Source organism: Strix uralensis, chromosome 1 (assembly GCF_047716275.1).
Source record: "Strix uralensis isolate ZFMK-TIS-50842 chromosome 1, bStrUra1, whole genome shotgun sequence".
Classification (NCBI taxonomy): domain Eukaryota; kingdom Metazoa; phylum Chordata; class Aves; order Strigiformes; family Strigidae; genus Strix; species Strix uralensis.
In genome coordinates, this window is record NC_133972.1 from 40822710 (window position 1) to 40838278 (window position 15569).

Genomic DNA, 15569 nt, shown 5'->3' on the forward strand with positions numbered 1-15569 from the left:
TTTGATGAAGGTGTCAAGGGTGTTTCACTGAAAGGAAGCAAATCACATAAGTGGATGTTCTATGAAATCAGCTCTCAGCTTGTCAGAATTGATAGGATATCCTCAGGAGAGGCAAAGGTTTACACTGTAATTGTGACTACTGTGTTGGGACCAAGGTCTGCCAGAAGAAGGGGACAGGGAAATTTCCACAGAACACCTTGTACCAAGCAAACTAAATCAATCAGCTGATATCAGCGGATATATTCATGCAGCTTACATTCTTTAATAAGGAAAAGAAACTGCTTTGGTTTGCAGTGGGTGAGTTCAGTGATGAAATACACACTCAAGGAAGCTTTCCAGTCACTTGACAATGGGACATTAAAGTTGACTAAGCCATTAAGGATTAGTCCCCAAAGGAAAGGCAGACTGCTTGGTTCTTCCAAGGATGTGCAAGCAGATAGGAAAGCAGTTTAATGTTATTCTGTATGAAAAGGAGAGATAATAATGTAGCTAATGCTCGGCCCTCTACTTTTGAAGAACTGTCAAGGGGTTTGGCTATGCTTGGCCATGTAGGAGTGCTAAAGGGATGGTAAGCTAATGGTGCAAGACATTCCTTTTCCCCACCCTGTGTTATGCTGGTCAGATCACTCTGACCTACCTCGTATAGTGAGCTCTAATGATGGTGATTCTGTTACTAGAGAAATGCTACAAGAAAGAGGGGATTTCACAGAATTTGGAGGGAATTCAAAACAAAAAACAAAAAGTGTATAGCTCCCAGCAGACTATTATAGAGAGTTTGGTTCCTATTACTGTATTTCACAGGAGTGTTTTAGAAGCTTGCTAGAAGAATACACTTTACTACTTTCTTAAGGTTTTAAAGTCCTTATTAAAGGATTCTATTTGTTTTCTCTCTTTCCAAATGAATGGGCTGTGCCTTAAGGAGACTGCAGAAAAGGTAGCCAACTATGTCCCCTACCTAAAAATTGGCGTATCCTTGCCAAACAGTGACACAGCATCTTCCTCCCAGAATATGGTAAGTAATTAAGCCTGAATCACAGGCTTCATAGCCAGCACACAGCTCTGGGTATTTCTGCTCAGGAAATAATTTTTCCTACCTCCCTGAGCACAACCCAATACCTTAGAGGCATAATTACATGCCTTAAATCTCTACGGAAAATTTCAGGCCGCTAGGAATTTTTGGCGAGGGCTTGGAACATTTCTATTCCTCACCACCACTATCAAACACGTAAGGGGCAAAGCACTGACCTGCACTTTCTCAGCAAAATGATAGCAGTCTGGCAATGCTCTGCAAGAACACAATTGCTTTTGACTGGGCAAATGCCTTATCTTTTTGCATCTGCAAGCATCTAGTCCCAGGCTGGAGCAGGCTCTGCGTGCAAATGTCTGCAGTATTAATTCCTCTGTCCATCCTTTGCATTTGGATTGATTTAAAGCATCAAACCTCAAGCACGACTAACTAAGCCAGATCCCCAAATTCATTTAATGTCTGCTGATTCTCAAAGCAAAATATACCCAAAAATATGTAATTAAAGAGAGAGGAAAGTATCCCTCATATACTCACAATAAATCTGCCAGTCTTATTAGAACAACCATACAGGCGAGGGGGATGATCTTCAGCCTTTGTCAAGAGTTGTGATGAAGTCTGATATTTTTTTTTACCTCCAAGTGCTTTCCAGAATTCCTCTGAAATACATAATATATAATTTATTCAGCAGTGGATTTAACATTTTATGTTTATAGCTTGTTAGATACTGTTTCAAGAATCCCCAAACAAGATCTTCTTTTCTCTTTCAAAGATGGGTTAATTTTCTTACAGCTCTTCCTGCAGTTTGTCAAAATAACCATAAAGATATCACTCGCAGACCTAGAAAGAGCAATGCACTATGTCTTTCTCCCCTCCTAGGCACTCAGAGTGAAGAAAAGACCACATTCCTCTGCAGCTCCTGCTACCATCCTACAGACTTCCAGGGCATCGCACTGCTTGTGCATCAGCCAATCCTGGATAGATCTTCATGGTGAAATGACAGGTTGGATTTTCAAAGGGAGAGAGTGAGCATATATTTCTGCCTATAAAATATATGATCACAAAAACCATTTAGGCTGCAGTGCTGTGTCTTCTCAGCTGCCTATTAGCAACCACGTGGCCTCATACTAACCTGGTTCCTGGCCTTCATTTATCTTAGCAGTCTGGCATTTAAGAATGCTGGCGATGTATTGAGCCCCTTGTTCCTCTTCTTTGTTTGCTCCTTTTCCTACCCAGGTGTAGCCAGAGCTGTTTGGCAGTTTCAGAACAAAGACATCGTTGGAGTTTAGTGACATTGCGTCAACATCAACCTAGATTGAGAAAGAAACTTTTATTCTTTATGTTTTCAAATACTGTGATCACTATTTTATATTGTTTATATAAAAAGTGTAGGTAGATGTTAATCAGCTATGCTTTTTTTCTTCAATTTTTGCCTAGATTTATACTGATATATGTATGTATGTAGAGAGGAACTTAACTTGAGACAGGGAACTGACTTGAAGGGCAAAATTTAGGACTGCTTGGCAGTAGGAAAGACTATCTCAAAAGGGTTGCTGATTTCTTGTCTATGTCAGCTGACTGTTTGCTACACATTTTCTTACAGTTTCCTCTGAAAGATGTAGATTGGCTGCAGCCAGTTGCAGCATATTCTCTTTGATTTATTAGATGGGTTGGTCACATAAGGCAGTGGATTTGATTTGGAGTGCTGCGTTCCTACCAGATGTAACTACCCAACAAGATTAGTCGGAGAGGCTCGTGGCAGCTACACCATTTCCATGAGGAATAGTTGGTTACTTAGCAGGTGAACTTACCTCCGCAATCCTGGTAATGTTTGCCAGGTTCCTGCGGATTTGGAAGAGTCGTGTGGGTGGAGCAGGTTTCTGACCTTCCTTCTTGGATGTCCCATCCTTGTAGACAATAAGTGGTTTGTTTTTGAACAAGCTCAGTAAATGTGCAGGCTCTTTGCCTTGGCTGACTCGGATCTGTACATACGTAAAGAAATGCAATAAAAAATACAAAAGGACACAGGTAGTTATTTTTGGTCTTTGTTGAATAGCATAGTGGATGTTAGCCAATAATGCTAAGTATGTTAGCAAGAATAAGAAGTGGCAAGCTGAGAAGATCTAAAAATATAGTTCCAGACACATTAAAGTTAGAGCATTTGTGAGGTTTTTTTTGTCAATCATGCTGACACAAAGACAAGATTCAAACTTCTAACATAATGTTTAGCTGATTAAAATGGCTGCATTCTACTGTAATAAGAAAATTACTCTTTTTCAAAAGAACTGTCATTTCATAGAGTTTTATAGAATGATTTAATTCTCCTTAAAAACTGTCTTGGAAGTTTAGGTGCCCTGTATTTCAGCAGAAGAGAGTGGTTATTCATCCTGTTCATTATTTCTATGTGTATTCTACCTGCAAAAGGGTGAAAAAGATGAGCATAAATCGATCTTGCAGAGGGTAACATGGATGACAGAAATGAACTTCCATTACAGATGCAAAAGATGTTCTTGCAATATCAAAAAACACTGAGCTATGAAGAACGACAATTTTTAGCTTAATATATGATAAAAGTTATTTGTGTACAACCATTTGTTTGTCCTTTATAACAATACCACCCGCCAGGGTGGAGGGCTGTGACTCCCTGCCTTTCACTCCTGGGAAGAAAGGGAAAAAGGGATGAGGCATGATGCGTAGCCAGCAGAGGAGGAGAAGCAGAGAGCCTCAGCCCTTTAGCCCTGCCCCGCTTGGGGCAGCTGGGAACCGGGGCGGCGAGAGGGGCAGCTGGGGCGGCAGTGGGCGTGGAGGGCAGCAGGAGCAGGTGCTTTTTTGCTTATCTCGCCGCTGGATAGACTGGTACAGGTGCCTGATAAGGACATCCTAGGACACGTTTACTTTTAGGTGCCAAAATGCGGCAGGATTTTACAAATGCCAAAAAAACCCCAACAAACCAGACCCGCCCCGCCCCATCCCCGGAAAAAAAAAACCACAACCACCACCCAAAAAAAAAACCCTGCAGAGGAAAACATACTCCTGCAAAAAGCACAGGGAAACGGCTTTTTAATAGTCACTTATACTGTAGTGCCATCTAGTGATCACAAAATTGTACATTTAAACCTTCAAATAATGCTAATACAGACGTTAAGCACAGGTAGTCTATTCTAGGTAGCATGTACGTGCCTACAAATGCACACACGCATATATACGTGTGTGTATGTGCATATGCATACATCTATATACACATATCTATATATTCCTAATTCCATTGGAGGCTAAAAGTACTTTTAAGTATCATGTCCAGTGCAGTGAGATGGATCTCCTTCACCTTTAATAAAAAGGCTTTTTAAGCACATTATTATTGCAGGTCTTTGTAGTATATTATTATTGCTGCAGTATTAGTATTGGCCTTAGTTATGAGGCAGGACCATATTGTGCTGAACTCTGTCCAAATATAGAACATGTGTTAGGAATATTTCAAGGAGTAATTACCTAGAAGTGTTCTAATCCTTCCTTAATATAATTTCAATCATAAATCATAACTGATTAATAGATAAAAGTATGGTCTGCCATCTAAATTAACTGTGCCTTGGTGGGTGGGGGAAGCCCTATACTTTGGTAATTAAGAAATGGGAAGCACAGAATTATCTCCTACTGCTTAGAAAATCTCTGCCTGTCTGTCCCTAGTCATCTTCCAACTCTAGCCTTTCTGTGAGAAGATGAGACCTCTCACCTCTCCACCGACCTGCCACTCCTCACTAGTGATGAAAAGATAGCACACATTCTAGTCATGCCAGGACTAGCACATTTCGTCACACCTTTTAGCTGTCAGTGTCCTGCGCACTGCCTTGCACACCTCATTTCTGCAAGTGAGGATATGTCTCCTGCTTTCACAGAGTTGCAAGCACTACAGAATGGGAAAACCCAAGTTAACCTTCCTCACTACGGCAGGGACAAGCCAGACCCTGCAGCACAGTTCCTGCAGGCTCTCGTCTTCTGGCTGTCATGTGGTTTTCATGTTTCCCAGTTTTGGCCCTCTAAAAGTCAGACATCTTATCTGGGCTAAATATCACAACTTCCTACATAATCAAAAGGAGACAGGGGTGCTCACACAGGTCTATTGCCCTGTCAGACACCTTCTTCAGAGTGAGTTGCCCTGGGAGGATCTTATCCTTTGGTCTCTGCTGACTATGTACAAAGCCTGTAAGGCTAGCAGGACTAAAACCTAATTTTTAGAAAGAAAGTCAAAGGAAAGAAAGAGCAGTTTTAGGTCGTGTTATATCTGTGTTCTTTTGGACATTTACATTCAGAAAGGATGATTCAAATGGGAAATCTCCAGTGACTTTAAAAGGAGCCCATGGTGCTTGGCTCAATACAGACCATGAGCAGTTGATATTCCAGTCTTCAAATGCTACCTCCTCCTTCCAATTCCCACTGACATTTGCATATATTGCATGCTCTCTTGAATTTTATCCGAAAGACACTAACCTGCACAGCCTGACCATTCAATAACCTATCCAGCTGAACAGTCAGAAATGCAGATGCAGTCAGTTCATCTTTTGTAGTATGGGCTCCTTGCCTGAGGAAGACAAGGAGAAAGACAATGGTTAAGTCCAGTTTCAAAATAATCCAGAGTTTATACTGCATGACAAACACACAGTAAACAACCTTGCATTTACACATGGTTCTACTCAACAGGACATAAAGTCAGTATATAATAATATTCACATGCTGCAGTTCTGTGCCAAGCCAACCAAACATACCATGTGTAGATGATCTGCCCTTTAGGGTAAGTGTAGAGGATAATGTAGCAGTCACCACCGTAGAACTGTCCATATGTCTCAGGTCCCACAGGAACTCTGCCACTGCTTTCCACACGCCAGATCTGCAGAAACAGAAATCACTGGAGAATGCTGAACTTCATTCTGAGACTCTTCAAGAAGAAATTTATTATGTCACCCCTTGAGTGAGCTTTGTTTCTGTTCCCAAGCATTATGGAATAAAACCAGGAAGAATTCTTCATGAAGTAAATAGATACACCCTGCGCCCACTGAATGAATGAATAATGACCATCAACAAGCCATTGCAGTACACTTTTCTTTGTCTTGATGCTTTAATGCCACATGATCAACTCATAACACTATGTTGAACTTCCTTTCTTAACATGTTAAGATGATAATACGATATGAATGGCACAACATTATGATTCATCCTAGAACTATCATATAATTTGGGAGAGGCACACTGTAGTCAGATAACACACTCTTAGGCAGATTTCTTCCTATTTGATTCACTGCAGCCCAGTCCACTTAACAACTGCTCTCCAAAAACATACTGCTAAAATTACACAGCAAAAAATGTTTCAGAAATAAGCTGCTTTGGCTCAAGCCTACAGACCATCAAAAGTATGAGGTTAGAAACCTAGAAAACATACTAATGAGACTGTAGGTATTTATCTTTTTTCTTCCAGAATCCCTGCAGTGGGATATGGATAGATCTAGAAAGACTGTACAGTCATCTTTTTCTCTCTAAATGCAGGCTACCTGAGAGACATACTAGGGACAAAGAAGGTTCCCCTAGAAAGCAGACTGGATAGATACATAAAGACACAAAATGAATTTCTGACTCCAAGGGCAAGTTTTCCCATTCCAAATTTCAAGCTGATGTGAGTTAGAAGATTTTCCTTAGGGTAAGGATCATATTTAAAGCATATCTTTAAGAAGTATTGTGCAGAAGGGGAAATGTTTCTGCTGCTTGATTTCTATTGATGACTGATACAACATCTTTCATAAGCACCAAAAAAACATGACCCAGCATACAGCTGACAAAGAGATTCACTTTCTACATCAAAGCACCTTTTCTGATGGTAGAAGTAATGTAGTGTTACTCTACACAACAGCATAAATGGCAAAACATAGAGTAGCATCTTATCCTGTGACAGAATAAGCTAGGTAGGTAGAATACAATTTAATGCAACACAAAAATTACCTCTACTTTCCCTGAACCGTCATCGACCATGTTATGCTGGGCAGCCATTTGTGGAGACTCATGTAACTTGGTAGCATCAAATTCAATCTGCTCAATTTTAGCCACTCTCTCTGTGACATATACTTTGCCAAAGCCATCACTTTGATCTTTATCCTTCCAGTCTTTGAAGAATTGTTTGAAAATTGGTGTTTCACCTCCTTCGGGAAGGACTTGAATCTGAAATGAAGAAAGACACATGAAATGGAAGGAAACAAAACTGACACAGTTACTCAAACAGAAACTTTTCTGAATTACCTGTTAGTGAAACTTATGTCTTATAAGCCCTTAAAAATACTTTTTTTCTGATTTAAAACCAAAGTCTTTAACAGAGCTCATGCTCTCCTGGTATCATCTCATAAACAAATCGCACCTGTGTGTTGGCGGGATAATTCATCTGCTGTATGAATTGTTCAGCATTCTTCATGGCAGCTTTTCTCTCTTGTGGGTTAGCATCTTTGCCTGGTTAAAACAGAAGGGCAACATTACATGGGAAAGGGCAAAGAGCTCACAGATCCTGCAAAAACAAGATGTTCTTGAGCCTCTGCTCTGGCCTCAGTCATGAACAAACATAAATACCAGATATACCACAAGCAATAAGATTCACACAAAATTGAGTGGCCAAAACAGTACCTCAGTGACTTTGAAAACAGTTAAAATAAAATAAAATTTAAAAAAAAAAAAAAGGGGGCATTCTTTTTTGCTTAGTGTGTGTGCTTCTATCAAAAAATGCCATTCATAATACATGCTTGGTTCAAGGTACAAGAACATCCTGGCTCTTTTGTCTGAATCCTCCCTTGCTGGGCTGCAATGTGTTAAATAAAGCTGCTGTCCAGAACTGCCTTCACTTCTTCAGGCAGCACGGGTAAAAGAAACTCCCATTTTGTCTGGCTGTGCTGTGCAATTTACCACAACCCTTCCCCATCCATTCCTCCTTGTTCAGCCTTGCTCAGTGTTAGACATCTCTGGAAGTCTCTGTGGGTGATATTGTGTACCAGGTCTGTGCCCCAGGTGGCTGTCAATGATTACACTCCAAAGACTTCTTAGTGTAATAAAATGCTCTGATAAGCTATTCATTGTATTCCATTTTGAATGAAACTATTAGCGAAGTAATTCACACTCCTCAGCTTAGCGGTCTGAAGATTTCCAGCAGAGATGATAACTGCAGCCTCCCAGTGCAAGGGTGAGACACAGCCTAATGGGGTTTTTCCACACATTATTGTTACCAACAGCAGAAGTGGGGATGCACAGAGGAGCACCTAGGGCCTCACTCAGAGGGCCTAAATTGTATATCAATGCCTGATCCTGTTGGCTTTGGTTATTCTAGAAGTGGTCAGGTGGAGAGTGAAAACCAGGAATCAGGGGTCAGGTAGGCCTTAGGCCATCAGAGCACAGTACTCCCAAAATGCTCTCTTTGAAAGGATGCTTCCCTAACTGCAAACGAAGTATTCCAGAAAAAAGTTTACAATGCTCTCTGGACTGACTCCAGCAGTTTGACAACTGCATCGATTATTTGCTACTGCACATGGTTAAAAAAAAATGCAAATGCCACAGAATAATTAATACACTGAGACCAAAAAAAGAGATATTCAGCACTGGATGCAATGGCAGCACCACAACAATCCAGCTACAAGGTGTCCAGACCTAATACCCCAGCAGTAGTATTCTCCTGGAATATGTTCAGTCAGAGCAACTGCAGACACTCCTACAAGCACTGATGATACACATAGAAATATTCACAAGAAAAAAAGAAGCATCAAAGTATGTGCAAGCTTATGCTTTTAGTTGATATGTGGGACACTCACCTTTCAATTTCACACCTCTGTGGAGCAATGCATGGGAATATAATATCTACCCACCATCAGTCCTTAAGTGTCCAGATTTTGTCCCAGAAGATAGGGATTTGATGGCAATATACAAAACTTGTAGGATTCTTTATATTTGCTCTATAATTGCAATTCGATGAACATTTAAGCACCCAGGTTTACAGATGCCTCAAAAATAGCCAGGATCCATAGACAGGACTTGGTCTTGAGGCCCCTACTCACATAAGCAATCCCTGTCCATTGACTGCACCAAAGCAGAACTGTGTGTAGGGTACTGTGTCCAGCCAGTATTAAACTATTGCTAGGATGTTGTGTCAACTCCTTAGATATGTCTGTGTAGCTTCTTCATTTGCAACAGAAGTGATCTCTCACCTTTCCACACAAAGATCTTCCTTGCAGCACCATTGTCCAAAATGAAGCACTCATCAGACAAAAGCATAGCCATGCAGAAGGGGTTTTCCCCTGCTACCATGGAGACCTTCATGGATCCACTTGCATCTGACACCTGAGAAAGTAATCATTTCAAATTTAGATCAACTCTGGCTTTTATAACCAAATTATTTTCTGCTCCCAAGATTGCTATAAAAATCAGTCGTCATTCCTATATAAATGGCTGTATGAAGTTTGTGTGCTGCTTGCAAGTAAGGTAGGCTAGTGACTTTTTTTGGTTTCATTTCATTTTACATCCAGTAGAGGGAGATGTAGTGTTAATTTTAGTGAGTTTGCTGGCTCCCTCTCACGATTTAAATCCGTTGCTCTTCCACTTTCAATTCAACTGCTCATTCAGTGAACACCTCACAGTTAAAAAGCTGTATTTTCTTCAGCCCACCCTACGTGCCCAGCTGGTGCATGGTGAGGGGGACCTAGGGACTCCACCCAGCTGAATTGGTGGAATCCCTAGGTGTCATCTTCTGCTACCAAGCAACTCGCACTGAAGCCAAAGGTACATGTACATGCTGAACAGAGCATTTGAAATTATAACACAGTAGTCCTACACTGATATTAACAAGTGAAATACCTACATTTTTAGCCTACAGTTCTTTAATTGGAAACTATCATATAAGACCTATTGCAGAATCTGCTTTGTAACCTCTACCAGCACTGTAAATTCATACAGACCTTTATAACCTTTTTAAATTCACTCCTAGCTGAAAAGACCAGTTATTACTACTGAAGTTATTACTACTGTGGCTTCCACTTTCCTAGCAGTTTTTATTTCCTTTCATAATTAAATATTGATTTTAAATACACCATTATATTTTATATTGTGTATTATGGAAGCACAAGATGGAAATTACCACTGCATACAACAAATAAAAATCAACTATTATACCTACTGTGAGGGCTCACTGTAGACCTGTCTCCTGACTTTGGCACTCCCTGTTATATTGCAGCACGTTTACATTTAGCTAACAGAGCTCCTTTAGCAGGACCTGTGAACTTAGAGGAGTTTATTAGATATCCACAGAATTTTCTGAGAGTTCTCAGGATTCCAAAATTCACTGCAAACACTTCTCTCTTCTCTAGTATTGTCTAACTACAATGGTCCTGATCATACATGCAGGCCCTCTATTATTTTTTTTTTCTTTTTTTTTTTCTTAAACCCCTGCTGTAAAGATGTGCCAGATTTTTTGGCAAGAATGGAATGATTAATGGGAACTAAACACAGCACATAGACAACAAGGACTGAAAATGGCCTTGTAACATGGATTGCCTCATTATATAGGCTTCTTGTAAACCCCAGCCATGCATATGGGTAGGGGAAGGATCACATTAACAGGCAGGGAGAGAGGTGGCTCCATCCTGCTGTGGTCTGTGGGGTGTAGGAGCTGCAGAGGGAGTGACTTATCCTCTCTAACACTTCACAGCAGCTTGGAAGCTACTGTAGGTGGCATCCAAAAGGTCACACACATGGGGATCCAGTAGCACTTAGTGCTGTCAGTGTTGCCACTTGTCGACCAAACCCTTTTTAAGTGACTATGGGGAAGGGAAGAAAATTCGTTATATGCCAGTGGAAGATTCTTTTCTGTCACACAAAGCAACCTCATTGCATGAGCCAGAGCACAAAGTGCTGAAGAGAAAGTTCCAGACCTCAAAACTAATGAGAGCTTGAAAAAAGAAATACTCTTCTTGCAGTCTTCAGGAGAAAATAATCTCTTTTTTATTGGGAGGAGGGAGGATAAGATATTTTCTAGATTTAATTAAAACATCACCCTTTTCCAAATACTTTCTCACTTCTTTTCTCAAGTGGGAGAATACAAAAGAAAGGGAAGCTGGGGCAGGGGGGATAAGAGAGAAAATACAGGCCTGGAAACAGTTTGGTTTTTTTCAGAAAAAAAAATAATTGTGTAGCCTTGTATGTAGGTAAGATACTGTATCGTTAGTGCGAAGAATAAATTCCATGCCTAGTCTAAGAAAGAACAGTGTGCCTAACATGACATGAGGAAAAATCATAACTTCACTGAATGTAATCATAAAACTCCTACTGATTTAAATGGAGTAAATATTTATCCCATTTTGTTTATAAGTGATTTCTGGCAGTAGCACTGACCTAGTTAGTGTTAAGCCATTGCAGGTGAGGAAGGAGGAAAAGGGCATTGGAAAGGAAAGGAGTTTTGCAAATTCCTTGGATTTATATATAAAATATAACATAGCTGTGCATCTCTCAAACTCTGCTAAGAATAACAAAATTATATATGGCTACTAAAACTCTCACTGTTATAATCAAAAAGACAGGAAATATAGTTTGATTTAAGACCAGTTAATTCTTCTTTGACCTGCACTGAGTAGTTCATAGGCCATGCTTAACTTGTTTCCTGCGTAAACAGGACTGTAATCCATTCTTTTTCCCTCAAATTACCTGGGCTGTCTTGATCGACATCCTTTGAGAAATTTGTCCATTGGCTGCAAATCAACTAACACAACTGCAGTTTTGTAACTGAAGTCAGAAGTCCATATACGAGGGCACTAAGTGCATGAATACTATCAAGTGTACCTAACTAAAAAAAAATAAATGGCTTACCATATATAGTTTAGCGCTTCTCCTGTTTGTAATATCGGCCTGTTCATCATCATCATCTTCACATTCGGGAAGTGCTGGCTTCCTCCCTAAAACCTGTACAGGAAAAGAATAATAAATTCAATGCAGAGAGAAAGTAGGTTCTGTAGTATAAATGCCTAAGCACTGTAATGTGTTGTCCCAGTAATCAATTAATCGGTATTATCTTTACATATAATCCAATCTAATCCAAACTCATGGGTGACTTGTTCACAAACATATAGGTAATTTTAAATAACTGTGTCGGATCTCCAGCAGCTTTATATCTACATGCTGTCACTCCTGCAGACCAACATACTAGTCATCTATAGACTAGGACAGGAAATGATATATAGAGAAAAGCTTCAAAGGATACATATGCACACAAATACACAGAATAGAAAGGTTTATGTGATCCTGCTCTCTGTGTGTGTGTATGTCTGTCTTCCCCTTTTCCTTTCAGTAACTTCTAAACTGTCAGTAAGCATGTCTTACAATTTTTGGAATCACATTACTCTTAAAATGTTCAGCAATACTAAAATTAAAGCAGACAAAGTGAAATATATGAGTTGAAATTATATTTTTAAATATTTCAATAGACAATATAAAATATCAGATTATTAGTTCGAAAATCTTAAAAATTACAGATTCTTAATTATTCTTCTTAATTATTCTTAATTAGCTAAGGTCTCAGAAAAAAATTATAGGGTGAGAAAACCATTTTCTTGCTCCACCACCAGAATATAAGTTTTAACACTGTGGTTGTTTTACATCATAGTAGTTTTACACCATGGGTAATGTCATAACAACTATCACTACAAAAAATTTACAGAGGTTCATCAAGAATATGTTATGGACAGGTAGTCATTATTAGATCCTAGTTACTTATTCTTAATGATCTTTCCTTAATGATTCATATATGTCCAGATCTAAATGTTACATACATAATATTATGGATTTCTATGAAATTATGTCCCAGAGTGAAGGTAGTAGTAATTGATACATCTGAGTAACTAAATATTAACATCAAGTACAAGGGCAGTGCCAGCCTTCCTACTGACACAGTGCATTTGCATATAACATGGAGTCACACGCAAAAATACTGTAAATATTTGATAACAGGGAAGCCTGACAAAGCATACAGCTGCAAAGAATTTGGAAAAAAAAACCCCAAATGTTTCCTGAATTTACACTACATGGCTGCAGATTTACGAGTGTATAGGCCAAGCAGGGCTGCATTTTCATAGCAGAGTGCCACCATGCTGGTGAAGGGCTAAAAACAGCAGACACATGTGGCATATCAGCACAAGGTTTCTGAAAATGTTTCCCCTGCTAAGTTTTCCCACTTACCACCAGCCTACACACAAGCTGTAGAGCACCAAGAATAACGTTGTCATTGTAATGCAAGGGTCAGAAAATTGCCAAATAACAGGCATACTTCTTTACCTGAACAGACACTGAATTATTTTGAGGGTTTTATAACATTTGACTTTCAGTAACAATTAAGAGGGTAAAAAAGTCTTGTTAATAAAACTTCTGGAAGTCCATACTAACTAGTTCTCTGCTTAATTAGGTATTTCCAGAAAAAAAAATACACCAAAAAAACCCCACAAAAATTGTGATTCCTTATACAGTTAAAGTCAGTTTTCCTTTCCCATGCATATAGAATACCTGTGGCACCACAATTATTTTGCACCTTTGTTGTAAGTCACTTAAAATGATAAATTGCTCTTAAAATTTTCTGCTTGCCCAGGGGTCTTTGAAAACTATGTGAGTGCCATTCTGAATATTTTTAAACAAGGCTAAATAGTGCTCTTTGGTCTTTGTGAAAGGATCTCGACAGAAGCAGCCTCATTATTCACAGCACAGTCTAGGTGCTCCACTCTGGGGGCAATTAAACCAAGCAGCCTCTATAATTTAAAGATTGGTCTCTAAAATTGTTCCCAGAAGAGTTTGCTGGCCTGACCTGTTGGTGTCTTAGCATTGCATTTATAAATGTTTCTCTGAACTAGATAGAGAATCATTGTCAGACTCCCTAAGTCTTATCTTAGGAAATCTCAGTTCATCAGTACTTGCATAGAGAGAGTATGTATGCGCAGGTGCAGTTACAGGGGTGAGATGAACTGCCCTGGAAAGGACAGACACATTCTGGTTCTGGGGAAACCCATTCACAATTCACTAAACAGCAGCTTGCACAGTAGCTTCTATGGCCAAAGCTATCCCTGTGCTTCAGCACAGGCGAGCAGAAAAGGAATATTACTCATTTTTTAAATTCTTCTGCAGTTTCTCAGAGAAGCCCAAAAATAAATGGAGAAGCATCTTGAGGGTGCCCCCTGTTGCATTTGAAGTCACAGGTGCCTGTAGATCCTGGCATTTTGGTGACCCTTAATAAGAAGGAACAAGATATACTTCTCCTCCCACCAGAGAAGAAAATCCAGGACTTGTGAGGAGGGCTGTGCAGCCAACACAGCCGTTAGAATCAGCCTTAAGCTGAATCACGAACAGGTATATACCAAAGCCAGAAGATGGTACAAGGTTAAAATGACTTAAGCCATGTGAAGACACCAACTGTGAAGAGGTGAAGCATGCACGATATATACTCAATATATGGAGTGATACAGTATGAAATCCATATAGTCAGTACACTTTTTTATTGCTAGAAACAACTTATGTCATTCCGAACACAAGTTAATTTCAGTTTGTCTTAGAGACTGGAGGATGACACAGATCAGAGAAGGAAAAATTCTGTACTTAAACAGAAAGCAATTTATGCTAAAAAAAATGTTAAGTTCTGTCTCAAAGAAATTCCTTCCAGAGAAGTTGTCTTTCCTTCTTCTAAGGCAAACTCCTGTGCTATGGCCGAGCCCACACGCAGCCACACATATGCCTGGATGTTATGACAACTGATAATTTTATCAATAAGATTACGGAGTGTGTATGAAGAACAGCTAAGTGCTATGCTGAAATTGGGTTGTATCATTATATGAGCATATGGCTGGCTGAGTTGCAGCTCTTCAGGGCACCTTGCCCTTATACAGATAATTGTCATGTGATGCATCAAAAAGAAAACAAATCATGCCAGCTGAGACTATACTCAAAGGCTCCCAAAGCTTTTCAGCAAGGTTCCCCAATGACATGACTTAAACCAACAGACAGGTTAAAGGACATTGAGTCTTCTGATTCTCATCTACATATACTCTTAGTTTCACACAAATCCTGTGGTAGCTATACACACAGGACCTTACTCATTTAATTGTCCCTATACCGATAGTCAGGCTGTTCCACTGGGTCTTTACCTCTCACAACCCAGTGTGCTGACAGCCCTAGGCTGGCTCTCCTGGGGTGCTCCAAGGTTTGAGACCCTGACTCACAAACCTGCCAAGAAATCAGACCCACAAATCCACCCTACAGATCTGAAAATAGCAATGCTCTCTCAGGGGTGTAAAACAACTGAGCCACACTGTTCCCTGACGTCCAACCATACTGGCAACTTCAAACCATACCTCTCATAAATACACAGATGCACACACAGGTTTTTAAACCACTTTTAAAATCATTATTATTATTTACTGCAGTAGAAATAATCTAAAGAATAATTAGGGGCCCTGAAAGCATACCCATGCCCCAGCTTCCTCATTCTTTTGGGCTTAGCATCTTTCTT

At 39.8% G+C, this 15569-nt stretch overlaps 1 protein-coding gene across 1 annotated transcript in view; it reads right to left on the reverse strand.

Annotated features, from left to right (window-relative positions):
- The window catches only part of SCIN (scinderin), a 49468-nt gene that overhangs the window by 4214 nt on the left and 29685 nt on the right, over positions 1-15569 (reverse strand). Inside the window, 9 exon segments of the mRNA XM_074863583.1 lie at positions 1562-1683; positions 2157-2334; positions 2836-3006; positions 5510-5600; positions 5785-5906; positions 7010-7225; positions 7419-7507; positions 9244-9376; positions 11894-11986. Coding sequence (XP_074719684.1) covers positions 1562-1683; positions 2157-2334; positions 2836-3006; positions 5510-5600; positions 5785-5906; positions 7010-7225; positions 7419-7507; positions 9244-9376; positions 11894-11986 — 1215 coding nt within the window.